General features: G+C 45.8%; 2 protein-coding genes across 2 annotated transcripts in view; one reads left to right on the top strand and one right to left on the bottom strand.

Annotated features, from left to right (window-relative positions):
* Positions 1-9,181: 9,181 nt before the first annotated feature.
* LOC310775296 (potassium channel subfamily K member 1-like) lies at positions 9,182-13,633 on the top strand. Its single transcript, XM_083635435.1, has 3 exons — positions 9,182-9,555; positions 10,197-10,601; positions 11,356-13,633. Exons 1-3 carry the CDS (start codon positions 9,201-9,203, stop codon positions 11,670-11,672), a joined length of 1,077 nt encoding a protein of 358 aa, XP_083491561.1. The 5' UTR covers positions 9,182-9,200; the 3' UTR covers positions 11,673-13,633.
* Positions 13,634-13,711: 78 nt separating this feature from the next.
* Positions 13,712-22,285, bottom strand: part of entpd1 (ectonucleoside triphosphate diphosphohydrolase 1) — a 28,513-nt gene continuing 19,939 nt past the window's right edge. The window contains exons 2-10 of the mRNA XM_083635246.1: positions 21,135-21,262; positions 20,535-20,652; positions 19,313-19,463; positions 18,950-19,109; positions 18,598-18,801; positions 18,198-18,455; positions 16,229-16,342; positions 15,949-16,086; positions 13,712-14,314 (exon numbers count right to left, since the gene is read on the bottom strand). Of these exons, the coding sequence (XP_083491372.1) occupies positions 14,108-14,314; positions 15,949-16,086; positions 16,229-16,342; positions 18,198-18,455; positions 18,598-18,801; positions 18,950-19,109; positions 19,313-19,463; positions 20,535-20,652; positions 21,135-21,262 (1,478 nt within the window). The 3' untranslated portion in view covers positions 13,712-14,107. The remainder of the gene's footprint in view (positions 14,315-15,948; positions 16,087-16,228; positions 16,343-18,197; positions 18,456-18,597; positions 18,802-18,949; positions 19,110-19,312; positions 19,464-20,534; positions 20,653-21,134; positions 21,263-22,285) is intronic.

Here is a 22,285-nt window from a genome sequence, read left to right on the forward strand (position 1 = left end):
TGGGTCGTCTTGCTTGAAATCCCATCGTCTTTGATTAAACTCTTTAAGCGCTTTCACACCTACCTCATTTAGTTTGGGTTGAATCGTACTGGAGTTCGTTTTCCCCCTTGGTGTGGTTCTTTTAAGGAGGTGTGAATGCATTACATTTCTTCCCCCTGGCAGAGTTCAAACGTTGGCCGTCACCATCTTGATTTTTCACCAGCAGAGTAGGAGGGAATGGGTTGAGTCCTTCCGCAGCTCCGACTGCTATTGGTCCGTGATCGGCAAGCTGCACGATCACTGGACAGGCACAGACTGTCACTCACCCCCTTTTCTATCATCTATTTTACTCCAAACGGTCGAGTCATACTGTATAAGAAATGAGGCCCCTACAGTTGTTATTATGAAAAGGTGAAATTAGCTATATAGACCAAAACCTCCTCACTGGAAAGATGTTTAATCCTGTTACAAAGTCGGGCATTTTCTTTTTATATAAATATTTCCCCCCCAATTTTTTTTACCAATTTTTTATCCCCCATTAGTGCTATTTTTTTTATTTATCCTGGTTGCTGCTCCACCCTCTGCCTATCTGGGGAGAGCCGAAACTGGCTCCATGCTTCCTCCGAGACATGGGCAGTAGCCAGCCGCTTCTTTTCACCTGACAGGGGAAGCTTCACCAGTAGGAGGATCATGCTATTCCAACGAGTTCCCTTCCCTCCAAACAGGCGCCCCTAATGACCAGAGGAGGCCCCACTTCAGCGACCAGGATATTGCATGTTTTGGTGTGGGGTTCCTATATAAAGGAAACCCCCAGGGGGCACGGGGAGAACATCCAAACTCCACACAGAAAGGCCCTTTTGACGACCCCACCTGGGCGGTGGGCACTCTAGGACATGTGGACGGGCACGGTCAAACCCAGGACCTTCTAGCTGTGAGGCGACAGCGCTTAATACTGCGCCACCGTGCCCACAAAGTCAGGCATTTTAACATGGGGGGAATGCCTACTGCCCCCGACGCCTAGTGGCCATTCAAGGAACTACAGCTTTTCAATTCACTTCCGCATCATCAGAGGGAAGGTGGGCTTGCCCACTGGTGCGCACCAATAGCAGACTAAACAACTGCACCGAGACCTGTTGAAAGAGGTGGTTTCTGTGCAGTTCCAAACGAACTCTAGTACGGTTCGTTTGTGGTATGAACGTGAACTGAACGTGATCTGACGCAAATGCAGGAAGCCTTGCGCATTTTTGGATTAAACAAGTTCCCATTGCCACCTGCTCTGTGCTTAATAGGCTGAAGATGAGCATTTTATGGTTAAAAACAACATCTTCATCTTCATTTAGGCTATTTAATATTATTTTATTCTTTTCAGGCGGTCATATGCATCTCTATAGTAGCCTACTGTAGGTGGAAGTTGCGATGGTTTTGCTTTATTTTGATCAAATTAATGACTTTGCTAAGAGTTTCGTCAAGCGGTTTGGGCGCTATTCACAATTAAGCACGTTTTTTCCCCATTCACTTGAGGTGGCGCGTCTATGTGCCGACAGGCCGCAGTGCCGACAGGCCGCAATGCCGATAGCCCACAAGCAGAACCAGCTGAGCGAGGCGGCGTGCAGCGTGTCGGTGGACCGGCTGGAGCTAAGCTCTCCCAGCCCCCATGCCTAAACCTAACCTCCCCCCACGCCTAAACCTAACCTCCCCCAGACTCTAACCCTAAACCTAACCTCTCCCACCCCCCACGCCTAAACCTAACCTCCCCCAGACCCTAACCCAGGGGTGCCCAAATTCTTTCCCATGAAGGGCCAAAACTCAATCTGGGTGGAGGGTCGAGGGCCTAAAATAAACGTTGTGGAATTACATTAAAATGTATTGTGTTTTATAGAAAATTAACATTCTAAATCTAAAATAACATTTCAATATAATAATCTACTTTTTATCTGTTTGGTAATTGTAATAATTTGCAATTGGTTATATTTAAAAAACATCTGCATTTGTGGGGAGCTTAAACATTTACCGTAAATTCCGGACTATAAGGCCCACCGGAGTATAAGCCGCAGCAGCAAAATTGCCTGTTTGTTACATATATAAGCCGCACCGGACTATAAGCCGCGGGTGTTTTAAATTTTTTTTTTTTTTTTTTTTTTTTTTTAATTGTGTTTTAATGTTTAATTACCATATGTAAGGGTTCGTGCACAGAGGGGATTGTCGGGAAAGAGATGGCTGTTTGAGGAAGCTCCCATTTATTAACATTTCAACAAAACAACATAACACAACACCACCTGTGTTTTTTTTTACAGTGCACACAGTGTCCGCGGTGTGGTGAAAAGAGGGCAAGAGAGGAAATTAAAACAGAAGTGGATTTATAGTTAGAAAGAGTGCTAAAGAAGAGAGAATTCCGTTTTTTATTTTTATTTTTGCTGAAAAAATCCATAGATAAGCCGCACCGTTATATAAGCCGCAGGGGCCAAAAAACGGGGAAAAAGCCGCGGCTTATAGTCCGGAATTTACGGTAATCAGTAAACACCCAGTTAAAAACAGTTGTATTTTCCACCTTTGTAATCAAAATTTGACTTAATTCACAACTTGAAAAATCCTCAAGGTACTTTGAACATCAGCTTTATTGTCCATCTTTTGTAAACAATTTGCCATGACAATTTGCAGGGATGCAATCTCAGGAGTGAACACAGTATCCGCAGCCACATTCAGACACTGTTTCACAAAGTCACCACATGAAAAAGCTCGGGGGGGGAACACATTTTTTTTCCCAAATCCGTGGCGGGCCAAAACAAACAGAGTGCGGGCCCCAAATTGGTCAGCACTGCCCTAACCCTAAACCTAACCTCTCCCACGCCTAAACCTAACCTAACCTCCCCCAGACCCTAACCCTAAACCTAACCTCTCCCACCCCCCACGCCTAAACCTAAGGGCATTGCGGGTGGTCGCCATAGCGGGTGGACACCTTCACTTGAATGGGGTTTCGAAAAATCTTGCATTAAATTAGCTGTATCTCAGAAACCATACGACCCAGAGTGACCAAACTTGGTAGGGAGGTTCATAGAGGGGCCTTTTACTATCCATGAAAAAATTGAAAAAATCCACAAAAATGACACCAATTGGCCCGATGGTGGCGCTATAACAGCCCTCTTTACGTTTTGGTCCATAACTTTTGAACCATAGGGTCCCCAATCAAAATTATTCTTTCCCTGAATTCCTTGGGTCCTTCCACATCTACTGATATAGGCCATGCCCATTTCCGTCTGACTAGATTTTCTGCCATTTGAATTTGGTCCAGAACCGTGTTTTTGCAATTCCTCCTTAAAGTTTTGTCCAAACTTCACCAAACCAAAGCACTCATCATGTGTGGACTGGTCTGCACAAAAGTCATTTCGTGGTTTTTTGAAAGACCGCACCATTGCGATATAATCGACTTCCAAAGTTCTGTGGGTGGGGCCTATTTCACAAAAATTGCCATAACTCCGGAATGCATCGTCCGATGCTAACCAAACTTGGTACAAGTGTGCAGGGATGTACTCTGAGCTGATAGGAAAAAACTATCAAAAACTAGGTCATTTCGCCTATAGGGGGCACTATAGCAACATTAAGTACCTATAGCTCACAAACCATAAGAGCGAGTGTTCCCAAATTGGGTCCATAGGTTCATAGAGTACTCTAATACTCTGCCCTAAAAAATTACACCGATTGACCTGACGGTGGCACTATAACTGCCCTCTTTACGTTTTGGTCTATAACTTTGGAACCATATAGCTTCTATAATCAAAATTCTTGTTTCCCTGGTTTCCTTGGTGCACCAGACTTTTACTCATTGCTGTGATCTAAAATAAATTACACCTATTGACTTGATGGTGGCGCTGTAACAGCCCTCTTTACATTTTGGTCAACAACCTTTTTTTGTATTTTTTTTGTATTGTTTTCATCTTGACTTCTACATTGCATATTCATTAGCATTACAGATATAGTTTATATATACATACATGCCTACACATTCACACACCCGCAAACACCCTTACAGTAGTGTATACAACTACATCATACACAGATACCCACACACATACATACATACATATAAACACAGTATATCCATACAGGGTATACACAGCGCACAGTATATCCACTTAGTGTACATTCATTGCTCTTGAGTTAAATTAACTTGAATTGATGTATGCATCACACAGCATTTGGTCAATAACTTTTGAACTGTAGCATCTACAATCAAAATTATTTCGCACCTGGATTCCTTGGCTCCTCCCGCTTCTACTCACATAGGCCCACCCATAACTACTTAGTCCACCCTAGCGACCAGCCGGAAACACCCTAGCAACCAGTTACTACACCCTTTTAACTGCTTAGAGACGTCCTAGCTACTGCCAATTGGGGCTGCATGGGCAGGGACATTGCAAGGGGGGGGGGCGTCGCGACGACAGCAAGCACAATTACGTTTTCGTTAGGAAATTTAGCATTCTAGTTATTATTATCATCATCATCATCATCATCATCATCATCATCGTCATTATTATTATTGTTGTTTTTGTGGCTGTTCCCATCTTACCAACTGTCTGTTTGATCATGTCAGAGCTGATTGGCAAGAAGAGAGACATCTGACAGAGGAGAGGAACGTTGTTAAAAGGAATCCTTCAGAAGAGGTGAGGAAAAAATATCACTGTATCACTGATGTTGCAACACACACACACACACACACACACACACACACAGAGTTTCTTTGTCCTGATTGTTTCTTTGTATCTTTCTCTATGGAAACAGAGAGACATCAACAGACTCAGACGTCACTGCTGTGATGTGTGTGACAAAACATTCACAAGACTTCAACACTTCAAGACTCATCAGAGAGTTCACTCAGGGGAGAAGCCTTACTCCTGTCAGGACTGTGGGCACTCTTTCAGAACCCTAACTAAACTAAAATTACACCAGCGCATACACACTGGAGCTAAACCCTACAGCTGTGTGGAGTGTGGGAGCAGCTTCAGTCAGTTAACTAACCTAAAAACACACCAGCGCATACACACTGGAGCTAAACCCTACAGCTGTGTGGAGTGTGGGAGCAGCTTCAGTCATGTAGCTACCCTAAAAACACACCAGCGCATACACACTGGAGCTAAACCCTACAGCTGTGAGGAGTGTGGGAGCAGCTTCAGTCAGTTAGCTACCCTAAAAACACACCAGCGCATACACACTGGAGCTAAACCCTACAGCTGTGAGGAGTGTGGGAGCAGCTTCAGTCAGTTAGCTCACCTAAAAACACACCAGCGCATACACACTGGAGCTAAACCCTACAGCTGTGAGGAGTGTGGGAGCAGCTTCAGTCAGTTAGCTCACCTAACAAGACACCAGCGCATACACACTGGAGCTAAACCCTACAGCTGTGTGGAGTGTGGGAGCAGCTTCAGTGAGTTAGCTACCCTAAAAACACACCAGAGCATACACACTGGAGCTAAACCCTACAGCTGTGAGGAGTGTGGGAGCAGCTTCAGTCAGTTACCTACCCTAAAAACACACCAGCGCATACACACTGGAGCTAAACCCTACAGCTGTGTGGAGTGTGGAAGCAGCTTCAGTCAGTTAGCTAACCTAAAAAGACACCAGCGCATACACACTGGAGCTAAACCCTACAGCTGTGTGGAGTGTGGGAGCAGCTTCAGTCAGTTAGCTACCCTAAAAACACACCAGAGCATACACACTGGAGCTAAACCCTACAGCTGTGAGGAGTGTGGGAGCAGCTTCAGTCAGTTACCTACCCTAAAAACACACCAGCGCATACACACTGGAGCTAAACCCTACAGCTGTGTGGAGTGTGGAAGCAGCTTCAGTCAGTTAGCTAACCTAAAAAGACACCAGCGCATACACACTGGAGCTAAACCCTACAGCTGTGTGGAGTGTGGGAGCAGCTTCAGTCAGTTAGCTACCCTAACTAGACACCAACGCATCCACATTGGAGCTAAACCCATCAGTTAGGTAGCCTAAGAAGACATCAACACATCCACAATGAAACAGGCTACTGTTCACTTAGTCTGATAACCTGAAGAAACAAAGCTGCATCTAACCACCTACTGAGAAGCACCTCTACTCCCTGCCATTCAGGCAGTGTTCAGACACAACACTATTCTGTTTTAGTTGTTTCTGTGTCTGTTTTTTGTCCTGTAACTTGTTCTGAAGTTGCTGTTGTTCTTTCTTTTTCTTCTTCTTCTTTTGAAGACGTATCCATGGGCATCTGCATAGGTCACAGGTTCGCGCCCATGTGTTACCTTCGGCTTGGTCTGGCGTCCATACAGGCACGATTGGCTGTGTCTGCGGGTGGGAAGCCGGATTAAGTTGTATGTGTCCTGGTCGCTGCACTAGCGCCTCCTCTGGTTGGTCGGGGTGCCTGTTCGGGGCGGAACGGAACTGGTGGGAATAGCGTGATCCTCCCACGTGCTACGTCCTGCCGGTGAAGCTCCCCGCTGTCAGATAAAAAGAAGGGCCACATGTGTCGGAGGAAGCATGGTGCTAGTCTATGGCTCTCCTCAGATTGGCAGAGACGGGGTGGAGCAGCGACCGGGGCAGCAGGCGGAAATTGGCCAAGTACAATTGGGGAGAAAATGGGGGGAAACATCAGGGGGGCAAAGTATCCATAATATCCTGCAGTTGCAGTAGAAAATTGAATATTTCACGGTTAAAAAATAAAAAAAAATGTTAAGATTAGAGTAATGAAAACTGAACATTTTGAAAATGATACAGCAAATGTCAAATAGAGAGATGGATGTTATGATGATGTGAACTGTGACCTCTCTGACCTCCTGCAGCTCGCACTCTGAGAAACGTGCTGCACTTCCTGGTGGCCGAGTATTTCTGTTTGTCCAACCAAACAAAATAAAAGTTCCATGACGGCAAAGTCTGACTGCAGAATTATGTTTATTTCTCAGCCATAAAACTTTCCATTGGATTTCTAGAAACAGCAATGTAAAAATGCCATTATAAATTAAATAATACTAGCAATCTCGCGTGCTACGTGCGCTCAATTCCTAGGCTGTCCCGCTGCACGGAATCACACAGAACTACAGCCTGCCCTGCAGCTTGCCCACTGCGCTTCACATATGCCTGAGGCTATTGCAGGCCTGCTTGGCCTGCAATAGCCTCACCCAGGAAGGATGACATCATCGCGTCTGCTCACACACACACGGACACTTTTCATTCTATTAGTAATAGCGGACCCGTGGGCACCGCCCCTGGGAGTTAGCCCCCCTGGTCTGGAACATGACATCATCAATGAGGACATCACTGAAATATAGCCTCACTGATGACATCACATCATTAGGTAACTAGGGCAATTACTGATGGCATCATCACTGATAGGGATGCACGATATATCGGCAATCATATCGTTATCGGCAGATGTTAGTCATTTTTTAACATATCGGCATCGCCCCGATGTTGCAATGTTATCGGTATCAGCCAAAATGTTCACATTGAGAGGAAACATTGCGGTAAATCTATGATTTCTGGGCTTTTCCAAATGTTTTGGAAATAAAGAAAGACAAAGTAACATAAAGAAAAGAAGTCGCACACTCAAAATCTGCACCCTGACGAAGGCACTTTGGCCGAAACATGTTGGTGTGTAACCATTAAAACACAGCAGAGGAGATTTTGAGTGTGCGACTTCTTTTCTTTATGTTACTTTGAATTTTCATTAGTCTGCTCCTCTTCAAACTTTTTGGGTGTGCTCCACTCTATATACTTTAAATAAAGAAAGACAGAAATTTTTCAAATTCACAGTGTCTACATGTGTTTTTCAGTATGTACAACATTTTATTATCACAGAAATGTGTTTTTATACAGATCATATCGACATCGGTAAATATTGGTTATCAGCCAAAATTTTTACATTGGTGCATCCCTAATAATCACTGATAACATCACATCATTAGGTAATTATGGCAATCACATAATTAAAAAATCCGACTGACATCATCACTGATGACATCACATCATTAGTTAATTAGGGCAATCACCTAATTAATAAATCCCAGGTCACCCGCACAGGTGCTCTTTACACCCCCTGAAGGTTTCAGCCCGATCGCATGTAAAACGGCAGCTGTGGCCGGCCAGCTGCTCACACGCTACTACTACTACTACTAAACTACTAATCCCTTATTTACCTTTACTTTATGATCACCGCAGTTAACCTTCGTTGCCTCTTCGTCGCATGCACAGATGCACATGGACACTTCTCATTCTTATTAGTAGATTATTAGTATAATAGATAGTGGACCGGTGGGAGTTAGCCCCCCCTGGTCTGGAACATCACTGATGACATCATCACTGAACTTAGCCTCACCCAGGAAGGATGACATCACTAATGACATCACAACATTAGGTAATTAGGGCTCCATCGGTGCTCTTTACACCCCCTGAATCAGCCCAATTGTATGTAAAACGGCATAGCCGTGGCCGGCCAAGATTCTGCTCACACGCACGCTTTTAGTCTACCTAGTACCTACACCCTGTGCCCGGGCCTCACTGCTTGTCTGTATGTATTGTCTTGTAGTGTATACATCTAGTCCACGTCCACCCCGTGCACTCACTGCTCCCTCTTCCATAGTGTGTGCATAGTACAGTCCTGCAGCGCCATCTGGTGGTAGAATGAAAGAATACAGATGAGGAGTGAAAAGACCAGAGGAGAGCGGACGAAGGTTAAAACTGCGGTCTGCGGGATCATAAAGTAAAGGTAAATAAGGGATTAGTAGTTGACCCCCCCCCCCCCCCCCCCCAATCGTTTCGTTTGGTATAGATGGTACGAGTTTCATTCAATCTGACCTTGAGCCTCAGGGTAAATAAATCCTTTGTACTGACTGAAAACAAAACCTGTTAAACAGGTTAGGCGTGCAAGTGATCATTGTGTAGTGGAGGAACAATGCTGCTGCTATGCGCGCGCACGCACGCACACACGCACACACACACACACACACACACACACACACACACACACACACACACACACACAAAGCAGTCTACCTGGTCCGGTGAATCGCTAACGTCACTGCCCGAGCTCCCATTCAGGTGAGCTCGGAGGAACGAGGAAGACCAAAATCAGGAACAACAAGTCATTACAAGAAAAACAACACATCGTTCCTGTCTGACTTTATGGTTTATAATAAGGAACCAACTCAGAGTTAGAACACCAAATTCAGCTAGACACTGTGGAAACGTGAAGGATGGTGCGCAGCTGTACCGACGGGTCGTGCGCTCGGGTCTGGGAGCAGCACCGCTCCGCGCTGAGCTTCGCGCTGCTGCTGGCGGGCTATGTGCTGTATCTGCTGGTCGGCGCCGGGGTCTTCTCCGCCGTCGAGCTGCCCTACGAGCAGCGGCTGCGCCAGGAGCTGAGGCGCGCCCGGCAGGACTTTCTCCGGGACAACGCCTGCGTGTCCGACGCGCGTCTGGAGGAGCTGCTGTCCCGGGCGCTGGAGGCCAGCAACTACGGAGTGTCGGTGCTCGGTAACGACACCGACGAAGCCAACTGGGACTTTGTGTCCTCGCTGTTCTTCACCAGCACCGTGCTGACCACCACAGGTGAGGCGAGGCAAGGTGGGAGGGCAGGTGCGCTCACCATTGGCACCAAAAAGCTTCAAAGCAGGGTGATATAGCATAGCCTACGACGTGTTAATTGTAAAGGCGTAATTGGGTTTGGTAAGGACTAAAGGCGTTGACACTTGCTGTAGCCTACTTGAAAACTGATTCCAAATGACTCAGCCTATAGGCTACTTGGTATCTCGGTTGGTAGTCTGGTGATGACCATATCAATATCTAATGAATTAGCACATTGAGTAGACCCAAATAATATATTGACACTACAGGCACCGGTTGCTTTACGTCCCAAAAAAAAAAAAAAAATCTGGTGGGTGATTTAGTGAATTGATGCCACTGCACCAGACATAAACTGTGTTATGTCTGCTAAAAAGAGAAAAGGAGTTAAAACCAAGAATAGCCTACCTTCAGACCATAAACATAGCCAACTTTGATTATATGGAGTTATATTGACCAATCAAACAAAATGCCAAAAGGTGTACCATTTGAAACCAGACTAATCACAAAGGCCATGGAACATGAGCTTTAGCTTGGAGGAGTGTGGAGTAGTGTGTGTACAGCTCCAAAGGGACTGATATTCTCTCCATGTCTAATTGGTGACATGCTGTATATTTCGGTGTTTTCAGGTTATGGCCACACAGTCCCTCTCTCAGACGGTGGGAAGGCCTTCTGCGTGGTCTACTCGCTCCTGGGCATCCCCATCACCCTCCTCTTCCTCTCGAGCGTGGTGCAGAGGATCATGGTGCTGGTGACGCGGCGCCCGCTCTCCTACTTCCACCGCCGATGGGGCGTGTCCAAGACCAGGCTGGCCCTCCTGCACGCCACCTGCCTGACCCTCGTCATGGCCCTGTTCCTCCTCTTCATCCCAGCCTGGATCTTTATCAGCGTGGAGAAGGACTGGAGCTTCCTGGAGTCTTTGTATTTCTGTTTCATCTCTCTGACAACCATTGGCCTTGGGGACTATGTCCCCGGAGAGACCCACAGTAAAGAGGCCAACCCACATCGACAGCTCTACCGGCTGGCTATTACTGGTGAGCAGGCCACAGCATAATATCTGCAAAATGTCAACTATTCAGAAAAACAGCTGTCATTTAGGGGTGTAAATCACAAGTTTCATCATGATAGGATTTTATGTTGATTCTTTGGACAATGATACAATATTTGATGATATCACAAAGTCTGCCATGATACTATTTCAATTCGCTTCATGGGTCTGCGATCGATATATGATATCATATGCCCATTTAACACAATTACATTTATATCCATTCACAAAAAGCAACTAAATATTATTATTAAGACAACTTTATTTCTGAGCTCTTCCAGACATTTAAATGAAAAACAGTATTTTTAAATAAAAAAGAATAAAAATAGACCTCGATCTGTTCACTATAAAGTGCCACATTTCTCATGTGTAAGTGCAAATGTTTTTTTTATCACTTAAATTTAAAAGCCCTTGATCACCTTTCAATTAATTTATGGACCTAAACTGTATGCTTCATCACCTTGGATTTACAAGGCGGATCTTAAAGATATGACCAATTGGTTTCAGCTTCTTATTGACACTGTCTTGGCCCCATCACTTTGCTCCATAACCCCTTGTGTGTGTGTGTGTGTGTGTGTGTGTGTGTGTGTGTGTGTGTGTGTGTGTGTGTGTGTGTGTGTGTGTGTGTGTGTGTGTGTGTGTGTGTGTGCGCGTACGTGTGTGTGTGTGTGTGTGTGTGTGTGTGTGTGTGTGTGTGTGTGTGTATGTATGTGTGCGTACGTGTGTGTTTGCTCCACCAGTCTACCTTTTGCTGGGCCTGGTGTGTATGCTGGTGGTATTGGAGACGTGCTGTGAGCTTCCTCAGATAAGGCGTTTCAGACAGAGGTTCTACCGCGAGAAGATCCGGGAGCTGGACTCTGAGACCACCACCATCATAGACCGGGATCACCTGGCCGACCAACTGAGCGATGCCACCCCCGATCACATGTCGGACCAGCTACCGGTCATCCCGTCGGTGTCGGAGCAGGCCGCCTCCCTCCGGCAGGAGAGCAAGTCCTTTGCATCAATGCCTTACACCTCGGCATCAGGATCTGCTGCAAATGGCAAAATTAACTGACACATTGTTTTGTTTTTTAGGGAGGGTGTGTTTGTTTTTTAACCATAGACGGACAGATATAACATAACAGATAAATATGGACGTGAGGTCATCCATTGGTTTGTGAACTCCTGTTTTGAAGCCTTGAGTTTGGCTTTTTGACTGTCGCCGTCTTGATTATTTGGAGCCAGAAGCAGCGAGCATGGCACCAGGGGTTTCCCGCAGAGCCACAGCGCCACCTGCTATTGGTCCGTGATCAGCGTCAGTCCAGTCAATCACTGGACAAGCAACCTGTCAATCATGCCCTCAAAACATGGTCTGCTTTATCGTCTATTTTACTCTAAATTGGACCATAGTTTACCAAATGAACATCTGCTGTATTGAAAAGACTTGAAACTAGCAAGTTGCGATTGAGACCATAAACTAATTAGTTTATTACTAAGGGTTTTCTGAAGTCATAAATCAAGTGAGAAGTATGGTCATTTTTTCATTGACGTCCATGCAATCAGACTTAATTTGCAGCCAGTGGATTGAGTCATCCCCTGCTGGCCATTAGAAGGAATGCAGGTTTAAGTCACTTCCACATTGGCTTCATTTGTCACGAAAGGAGCTACCCCTTGTTTCGAAGACTTTGACTTGAGGATCTGGCTATAACACTTGTTCTAGCAGCCTGCCCAGGACACAACTGGCCATGACGTCTGTCTGAGGGGTGTGTGAGTGTACTCGTGAGCTGAGTCACCTAAGCACATAGTACTTAGGTGAGTGATTGCTTTCTGCGGTTGCCAGCACCTACAGGCGTCGTGGAGAAAAGAGGGGCACCACCCACAGATTATCAGGATGGCGCTGTTGACTTGTTCTCCCCTGTCGCTCTAGTCTACTCCCTGCAGATAAGAGCTGGATCTGAGACGCAGAGGAAGGGCTGCGGCCCTCAAGCGGATGGAACCCCGGTAGGCTCCGCTTCCTGCCAGCGCCTTGCTGCCGTAATTCCAAAGGGGCACAATGTGCCCCAGAGGATTTCACACTCTCTTTAAACACATTCTGTAATATCTATGCTGCCATTTGCATAGGGAAATTTACCTTTTGGAACTGGCTGTGCAACACCAGGGGAATCAGGCATACCATCTGGTATGTACAATATGTGCTAGGAAGTTCAAGAAGTTCCACTGATGGCAAGGACGGATTATACATTGGTTTCTGAATGGAAAAGATTGGTCATTAGTTCCTAATGGAATCTTGAAATACTTGATAGTGGTATCCATGCTGTTATGTATGTTTTCCTTCTCACCACTAGAGGGCAGCACTTTCATTGGCTTCAGTTTTATGTATATGTATATGGAGCCACATAAATGGTTACTGAACAATAATCTGAATTTAAGTATGGATATGAGAAATAGTCAAGTAGTTAGTAGCCTCACACACACACACACACACACACACAAACACACAAACACAAGCTTAGTGGGGCGGCTTTAGCTCAGGAGGTAGAGCGGGTCGGCCAATGACGCAAGGGTTGGCGGCTCGATCCCCGCTCCCTCCCAACTGCCGTCGCTGTGTCCTTGGGCAAGACACTTAACCCTCCTTGCTCCCAATGGTGTGTAGGCACCCTGCGTGGCAGCCTGCTGCCATCGGTGTATGAATGGGTGAATGTACTAGACTATCTACTGATTGTAAAGCGCTTTGGATAAAAGCGCTATATAAATGCAGGCCATTTACCATTTACCATCATCATATACCATAAGGTGGAGGCTTTAGTTTAAAAGGGTAAAACATGTTGGTGTAGCTAGCAGAAAAGCTTGAAAACATGAGTTTGATTCAAAGAAAGTTTGAAAGCACAAGGATTTGTCTTCCAAAGACCATTGTTCTAGTGTTCATATGTTCCACTTAGCTGGTTTTAAGCTTTTATAAACACTGGTATAATATATATTTATTAGATGCTTATTTCTCTGGGGAAAGTGTAAATAAATCATATTGTGAAAGTATCATAGGCCTAATGGATTTGGGTTTTTAGAAGTGCACACATGACAACCACAGTCAAAGCATTTCATATAAACTTGGGGTATTTTATTTATAATATCATATTCACATCATAATTCAAGAGACAGACATGCAGACACACATGTGGGTACACACAAACGCTCACACACAGACACACACACACACACACGCACGCTTCCACGTGCACACACACACAGCAGGGTGCTGTAATGAGTAGGGAAACCATCCTTCAACCAGAGAACCAGGGTTAACTCCCCTGACAGCAGTCATCGGTCCTTCTGAAGTGTCCTTGAGCAAGACATTGAATGCCTGCAATCTCCTGGGACACTGCTCTGTAGCCGATCCTCACATTTGAAAAGGCAAATTTCCGTTTTTTGGGGATCAGTAGAGTAGCCCACACTAACACACACACACACACACACATTGGTCAAAGCACACCGGCTTCCATCCATGGGAGTGTGTTATATGATGTCCGGTTGCTTGGAGCAGCGGGGCCAGAGAGGGCGCAGGCTGAGGGCGAGGAGCAGTGCGAGCACCAGGGCCATGATGGTGATGATGGAGACGTAGCCGGCGTGCGGCAGCAGGGGCGTGTCGGGAGCCTCGGCTGGGATCATGTTGGTCAGGTTTAGCATGTAGCCCAGCGTCCAGCCCGCGTCACTGTCTTTGATCTGGACACACAGGTGGACACAAACTAAGTGCTGGACTTCAGCTAATGTCATATTTGTAAATGTTAAACGACATGTAAATGCAAATCTTATGAAACTACAATCCAAACAAGGGTAGGCTTCAAATCAGACTACTATTATTGCTGCTTTTTAGCTGCGACCAGCAGCAGTCAGTTGCTCCGTCCACAAAAAGTTCACCACCCTTTGGTAGCCACAGTTTTCGCCTAGGAGGCTGAAATTTGGCATGGAGGCCAAGTGTGTTTGTGCTCATACCAAAATGGCTAAAAGGGCTGGTGGTGGAGGGGGGGGGGGGGGGGGGGGTACAGGGTGGGAGAAGCAGAGTCGGGTGGGCTGCCCCCTAGTTGCCATCCAGCATCAGTTCGGAAATTCGCATATGTGGTCGGAGCTATTGCAAATTCACACTTGTTGACTAAGAAGTAATTTTACATCATGAAACATGAAATTAAATGTCCATTATATCATACTGTTTGAAATTGTATCAGAATTTGGGTTTGATCATCCCAGGTTGAGTAAGGAACAGGTTCCTTTACCTGGTCTAGGTGTCAATTTCTGAGATTAAATATGTTGTTTTCAATATAAGAACAATATTTTTCCATGTTATTAGTGTTGATACTTCAGAGGAAATGGAATTGAGGGAACGAACATAGCACAGTTGTAACAAAATGTGTGTGACAATATGCGTGGGATAAGTTGTCACAAGTTGTCAAGTGGTATTTCATGAGTAATAACTTTTGCTTACAGTAAATTATTCAAAATGTAAAAATGCTATTTTTAGAGAAGACTTTAATCTTGAGAAATGTATATTGCATCTCAGTAGTGAGGCACTGCTGATAAATACACCAATGAGTAAAAGGTCTCTCCTAAACAATGAAAATGTTAAAAGTACATCTTAAATGCAATGTTAATTGTAAAAACTATATATATAAAAAATTGCTAAATGGTGACGCCCCTATGTAGTATTATAGTATTAGACAAGAACATCAGACTAGTGATGTTTGATATTCACCAGCTGGATGCAGCTTTCAAGTATCAATAGCATCAATTATTCTGACATGAGATTTATTTTAGAGAGGACTGGGACACGGAGCCAATGTTTCACAAGCCTGATTAAGTCCAAATCACAGATGAAAGGCATCTAAGCTGTGTCCCAGTCCCGCTCACTATAGACCACTGCCTGTAAAGTGTGTCTAAAAGTGGAGGAAGAAAATAAGGCTTTTTACACAGACCATACCTCTCTGACAAAACCTTTTCTAATTCAAAACAGAAGAGATCAGAACGAACATCAAAACTCATCCAAACAAAACTCCTAAATAGTTCTTGCATTTATGATAGAACCAACTCTGAACTGATCTGAACTACCTGGACCTCATGTTGAATGTGTGCTTCTACAGTACACACGCACGCATGCATGCACACGCACAGACACACACACACGCACGCGCACACACACACACACACACACACACACACACACACACACACACACACACACTCATTGCTAACAAACACCTCCCAAAGGTCAATAGGATATGAGTTTAATCAGGCGGGAAATAGTGTATGTCCCTTGGGTTTGTGCAAGCCATTGAGGGAGGAGGGTGTGACTGCCATCTACTGACCTTCTTGATGAAATGTATATCTGAGAAGCTATCTGAGGTGAAGTTGTATCCTTCGGTCAGCAGGGTGAGGATGTACGTGCCAGCGAAACAGTACTCAGCCAGATATTTCACCTTCGTCTCTGGATGCCGCTGCATTATCTGCATAGGCAGTTCAAACAGTGATATGACATCATCAGTGCATAGGCAGGCTGGAAGACATACAGTAGATAAAACATGGAAATTGCTAAATATGTAAAAGAGTGTGTGTGGGTGCGTGTGTGTGTAAAAAATATGGCACAACCTGAGGCCAGGGGGTAGCGCAGTAGCGTTTCAGCTTTTCCTTGACAGTTTCCAGACCGATGGAGGTATCAGTCAGATTGAGGAAGTTCATCACAAAGTAGTAGGCAGAGAAGGCCTACAGTGAGGGGGGGGGGGGGGGGGGGGTTGGACAGAGAGAGAGAACAGAATGAGCCAGGAGGTATCTTCCACAGATGCTGTAATCATATTAAACTATAATGACCGTGGATATATGCCTCCGCCAACAAGTGAGCAGTCACATGCATGTCTGTCCAGATCTTGCCGTTTGAGCCAAATGTGAAGACATTTCGTCAAGGTGTTGCTGAGATATGGCATTACCGAGCTTGAAAATGGCAATCGTGAGGTCACAGTGACCTTGGCCTTTGACCACCAAAATGTAATCAGTTCATCCTTGAGTCCAAGTGGATGTTTGAGGCAAATTAGATGAAATTCCGTCAAAGCCGTTCCAGAGATATCGCGTTAATGAACTTGGGAATGGCGTTCGTGAGGTCACAGTGACCTTGAACTTTGACCTTTATGTAATCAGTTCATCCTTGAGTACAAGTTGACGTTTGAGGCAAATTTGATTAAATTCCGTCAAGATGTTCCTCGGATATCGCGTTAACGAACATCAGACGGACAGATGGACGGACGGACAACCGCAAATCTATAATGCCTCCGGCCTGGCTATCGCCGGTGGAGGCATAATAAATTATGAAAATTCTCATTAACTCATTGTTGATGCATCAGGCTGTTGCTGGGTTCATTGGCTCAGTGCTCCATTGGCTCAGTGCTCACACATTATTTGCCTTGGTTTAGCTTGTTAGCTGTGTGGCCCGCATATTACTTGTGACTGCTCAGCACTTGGGAAAACACTTTGACCTTTTTGCATTTTATTTTCCATGAGTTCAAATTCCAGGATGGATTATGAAAACTTGGGTTTTGGAGGTGAACAAGTAGCACTCACTCATATAGACGGTTCTCCCTATAGGCTGAATAGGCAAATGGCTTGAGCCTCAAGGATTCTTAAATGTATTTCTCCTACTTCTTTTTCCTTCATAAACAAAAGGGGGGGCTATGAGGTGCATGCCAGCGATCATAAAACCAATCAAAAGCACTGATCCAGGGAAGGCCCACCCACAGCTAAAGATGGATGTTATTGGCTGAGGCCCCCTTGAATGTCTTAATTTCACCTTTGTATTTGTTATATTTTTTATTTTGATATTCATGTGCTATATCTTAGGTAACAAGCATAGAGTGCTTTACACATTACATTTTATTCACTCATTATTGCTTGATGGTGGGTAGGATTTGTCTTAAAAGGGGCCTCCAGCAGAGCCTGCCCTGCACTCACTACTGCCTTAAAGGGATAGTTCACATTTTTTAAAGTCTAGCCCTATTTGCCCTATTTGCTACTTACATGATGTTGATTGGTAGAGTTCTTTCTCAGCACAGTCCATGCTGTTCCTCATAGTAGTTCTGGAAAGTTGCGAAAAATGAATGCAAGGTCAATGGGATCACGCTCCTGTACGTACAAACTGACTGAGGCTCACTGAAATGTAATTTGTGTGCACTGTGTGTGTATGTGTGTGTGTGTGTGTGTGTGTGTGTGTGTGTGCACTGTGGATGACATTTTAGTGAGCCTCAGTCAGCTTATACATAAAGGACCGTCCGATTGACCTTCTTTGCTTCGTTTTTGCCCAACTTTCCAGAGCTCCTATGAGGAACAGCATGGATTGTGCTGAGAAAGAACTCTACCAATCAACATCATCATTGATAAGTAGCAAATACGGCTAGACTTTAAAAAAAAATTGAATTAAAACCTGTACACTGGGACATGTAACCTCCGAACAGAGTTACTCAATGGCCAAAAGCTGCAGATTGAGAGATTGCTGTGTTTGCGTAACCCCGGCCTGCACCCTGTCCCTCAACTGGTGTGTTCTGCTGCTGTTGAAGTGGGTGTGTGAACTCACCCCAAAAGGCCCCTGCAAACGTGGTTGGAAGACCCCATTGAAAGAGCAACGGCTGTATTTGCAGTCGGTGAAATTGAAAACGCTTTTGACCACTTCCTGGCACTGTGAGAAGTTTCCTGTCCCCCCGTGCGTGAAGTTTGCAGGGGCTCCAAGCGGTTTCCTGTCTGTCACGCAGGGGCTGTCGTAAGAGACAGAGTAGTTCTTAATGTCCGTGTAGCCAGGGTGGAAACACGGATCTGAGATTGTCTGTGGACCTGACTAGGAGAGAGAGAGAGAGACGGAGAGAGAGAGAGAGAGAGAGAGAGCGGTCAGGATCATTGCACATTTCAGCATCACAGTTCACATCAAGCTTCTCATGAAGTCTCAAGTGAGATGAGATTTGAACAGATGTCAGTTATACCCGAGTCTGGTGAGCCAGCGCCAGCCGCAGCACTTGGTCCTTGCCGTAACACAGGAAGCTGTGAGTGTACAGGTTATAGTCGTTGCCGTAGAGACGGAAGGTCATCAAGTTGCTCGGTGACTCTGAACCGTCGTAACTGTCGGATACAAAGCTAATCTGAGTGGAGGCCCCGCCCAGGTCCAGAGCGCCTGTGGTTTCCAAGCCCTGCACCCAAGACAAAAGAGGTGTGAAGTCAATGTAGGGTAGAAGCACATCATCTGATCCGCACACACGCACGCACGCACACACACACACACACACACACACGCACGCACGCACGCGCACACACACACACATGCACGCACGCACAGACCTGACTAAGGCGGTCGTCCAAGTAGTTGACGGTGACCCAGCCGAAGGCGCCCTCCTCCTGGCCACTGAGCATTCTGGCGCCTTGATAGGAGAAGGGGAACTGCTGCAGGGCTGCAGCCACGGCCTGGAAGACCTTCTCTGATGCCGAGCTGTCCTCCATACTGCATGTGCACACCACCCCCACACACACAGTCATGTGAATGATTTATGTCCACAATGCAAATCAATATGGAAAACCATCAATAATAAACAGAGTGGGCTATATCAATGGACTTGACAGTATTATGCACTGCCCTGGCACTGCTGGCAGTAAGGCTCATGCAGACAAATTGTGCGTGCATGTGTGCGTGTGTGTGTACTGTACTTGAGCAGTCTCATCCCAGCAGTAGCACCCAGGTAGAGGGGGGTCTCCTGGTGTCTGTTGCTGGGGACAAAGCGTTGGGCCTCCTGCATACACACCGTCAGAGACTCCCCTGCCTTCCCTGGATTAGATGCATAGCTGGAGATACCTGGGCCTGCAGGAGAGCAACATTAGATGCCTAGCTAGAGATACCTGGGCCTGCAGGAGAGCAACATTAGATGCCTAGCTAGAGATACCTGGGCCTGCAGGAGAGCAACATTAGATGCCTAGCTGGAGATACCTGGGCCTGCAGGAGAGCAACATTAGATGCCTAGCTGGAGATACCTGGGCCTGCAGGAGAGCAACATTAGATGCCTAGCTGGAGATACCTGGGCCTGCAGGAGAGCAACATTAGATGCCTAGCTGGAGATACCTGGGCCTGCAGGAAAGCAACATTAGATGCCTAGCTGGAGATACCTGGGCCTGCAGGAGAGCAACATTAGATGCCTAGCTGGAGATACCTGGGCCTGCAGGAGAGCAACATTAGATGCCTAGCTGGAGATACCTGGGCCTGCAGGAGAGCAACATTAGATGCCTAGCTGGAGATACCTGGGCCTGCAGGAGAGCAACATTAAATGCCTAGCTGGAGATACCTGGGCCTGCAGGAGAGCAACATGGCAAATACTAGAGAGTGCTCATGAAATGTCGTCTAAGAATGAAAACAATGACTGAAGAGGTGCTAATGTGAACTCCCTGTGTGAATGTGTACTGTACACCCTCCCTAGTATCCAAATTCACCTCTACGTTTACCTAGTCGGGTTAAATGAGGTGTAAACATGAAGTGGATCAGTCAAAGGTGAAAGAATGAGGGGTTAAAGTTCAAACTGTGTAGGGAGAGGAATGTGTTGCCTATGGGAGCACTCTGCCATGTGTGCCTGTGAGTGTGTTTCACTTTAAGTGCTTTACCGCTCAGCCAGTAGATTTACATGAGGAAGGATGCCAATTGGATGGTGCGATTAAAAGCAGTAGTAAAATCATATTGCACAAGACAGACTAACCAGCCATGCTACATGCTGCGCATTTCTGAATGTGTGATTGAGCCGCACAATTAAATGATTTGCAATTAACCCTGGGGGAACTTTTTTGGACAGGCTAGTTGCTGGACAAAATGTAACAGGACTTCACATCCTGTAATAGTGTAGACATTGTATGCAGGGGCTGTGGAGATAAATGGGTGTTCATATACCTTTGACTTTGCAGGAATGGGTCTGTTTAACTCTGCCGGTGTTGTTATCCTTCTCTGCTGGCCACTCATAGATATACAGAGCTGTGTGGGAGGAGCCGGCGTCCAGCACAATCCCATACTGGTGGTGGGAGGGGGGGGGGGGGGTGATATGGAATGGGGGGAGAGAGACATTCCACAGTTCTGAACTCTGATGTTAATGCTGGATGTGGTCCGCCCACCAAGAAATACAGATAAACGAGATAAAAACACAAGTTTCGTGCTTAATTTTGTAAAACGACCCAAGACAATGCGATGAGATATATGACCAACGATAAAAGGTGCCAGACTTTATGCACATGAACATACTATGGCCCTATTTGGTAGTGGATTTGTCTTTTTGTCTTCAATAGTACAGGCTAAGGTCATATTGACCAGCTGAGCCCATATTTGGTTTGTGGACTTTGGACAGAGGGCCCAGTCTAACTCTATGGGCTCCACAGAGTCTAACTCTATGGGCTCCACACAGGGAACTGGCTGATCATTGCAGTAGAATAAATAAGTCCATGTTACGGCTCTGAGCGACACCTGCAGTATCTTACTGTATCCTCTAGTCTACTGTACCTTGTATTTTGGGAGAAGGGGCTTATTCTGCAACACTGCTACCGTCACCAAGGCAACGATCGCTATGACGCCAATTGCAGTGATGATGATGGTCACTGGCGTGTGCCAGGGGTTCTTCTCTTTCATCTCTGAGAGAGAGAGAGTGAGAGAGAGGGCGGAAAGACAGAGGGAGAGAGGAGGAGAGAGGGAGAGAGGAGGGGAGGAGGGGAGGAGAGAGGGAGAGAGGAGGGTAGGAGAGAGGGGGAGAAAGGAGTTGCCGGGGCAGCAAGGGGGAGATGGGGACACATTGGAAAGAGGAGGGGGTATGGGGCTTGTTAGCCAAAGCCTTGCATCCAGATGTGAGTGATGTCACAGCGTGTGTATGTCTGTGTGTGTGTGTGTGTGTGTGTGTGTGTGTGTGTGTGTGTGTGTGTGTGTGTGTGTGTGTGTGTGTGTGTGTGTGTGTGTGTTTGAGGCTGTCTGTGAGTGGTTAATTATGTTATTATGTAACCAGAAACTACAGATGTATTTCTGATAGAAAATGCTTCATCCATATCTTTGAACTCACTTCCAGCAGTAGCAAATTAATCAGGTGATGCTGAAAAAAGTCATTGTGATTTCTGCTTTGGAAAATCATTTCCTCTAACAAAGCAGCCGTGTCAACATCACTGTGGAAACAGACCACCTGCTGAGCCAAACTGTTTATACATAACAAGGACTATTGTCTAATCAAAACCTGACTTATAATAGCTAATGGCATTGGGCCTTTTTCACAGCAGCCATTTTGTAGCAGGGTAAACACCGGTGCAACCAAAACCATAATGAGGGCCCCAGCACTGCAACACCTAAATGGATCGGAAGTTGGAAACCCTCATTAATGTTTTGATTGCACCTGTGCTTACCCTGCCTTTTAGACACAAAATGGCTGCTGTGAAAAAGGTCAATGAATCAGTTATCACATATGAATGTGGGTCTATTTTTGTTTCATCTGGAATCTGCTGTGTTTGTCAGTTGAAGCTTTGTTTGGTTTCCATGACTTTGGAAGTAGGCTACTCATTAAGTTTCCACTGTTTACAATTGGGATCTAAAACAATTGTGAACAAGCGCACGTGCACACTCACACACACACACACACACACACACACACACACGTGCGCGCACGCACACACACA

This window comes from Poromitra crassiceps (genome assembly GCF_964638095.1).
Source record: "Poromitra crassiceps genome assembly, chromosome: 4".
Taxonomy (NCBI): domain Eukaryota; kingdom Metazoa; phylum Chordata; class Actinopteri; order Beryciformes; family Melamphaidae; genus Poromitra; species Poromitra crassiceps.

What these genes read in the sequence shown, in the direction of transcription:
- LOC310775296 (XM_083635435.1), top strand. Translation starts at nt 9,201, where the DNA reads ATGGTGCGCAGCTGTACCGACGGGTCGTGCGCTCGGGTCTGGGAGCAG. An exon ending in CACCGTGCTGACCACCACAG is followed by an intron (nt 9,556 to 10,196) that starts GTGAGGCGAGGC and finishes CGGTGTTTTCAG; the next exon opens with GTTATGGCCACACAGTCCCT. An exon ending in CTACCGGCTGGCTATTACTG is followed by an intron (nt 10,602 to 11,355) that starts GTGAGCAGGCCA and finishes TTGCTCCACCAG; the next exon opens with TCTACCTTTTGCTGGGCCTG.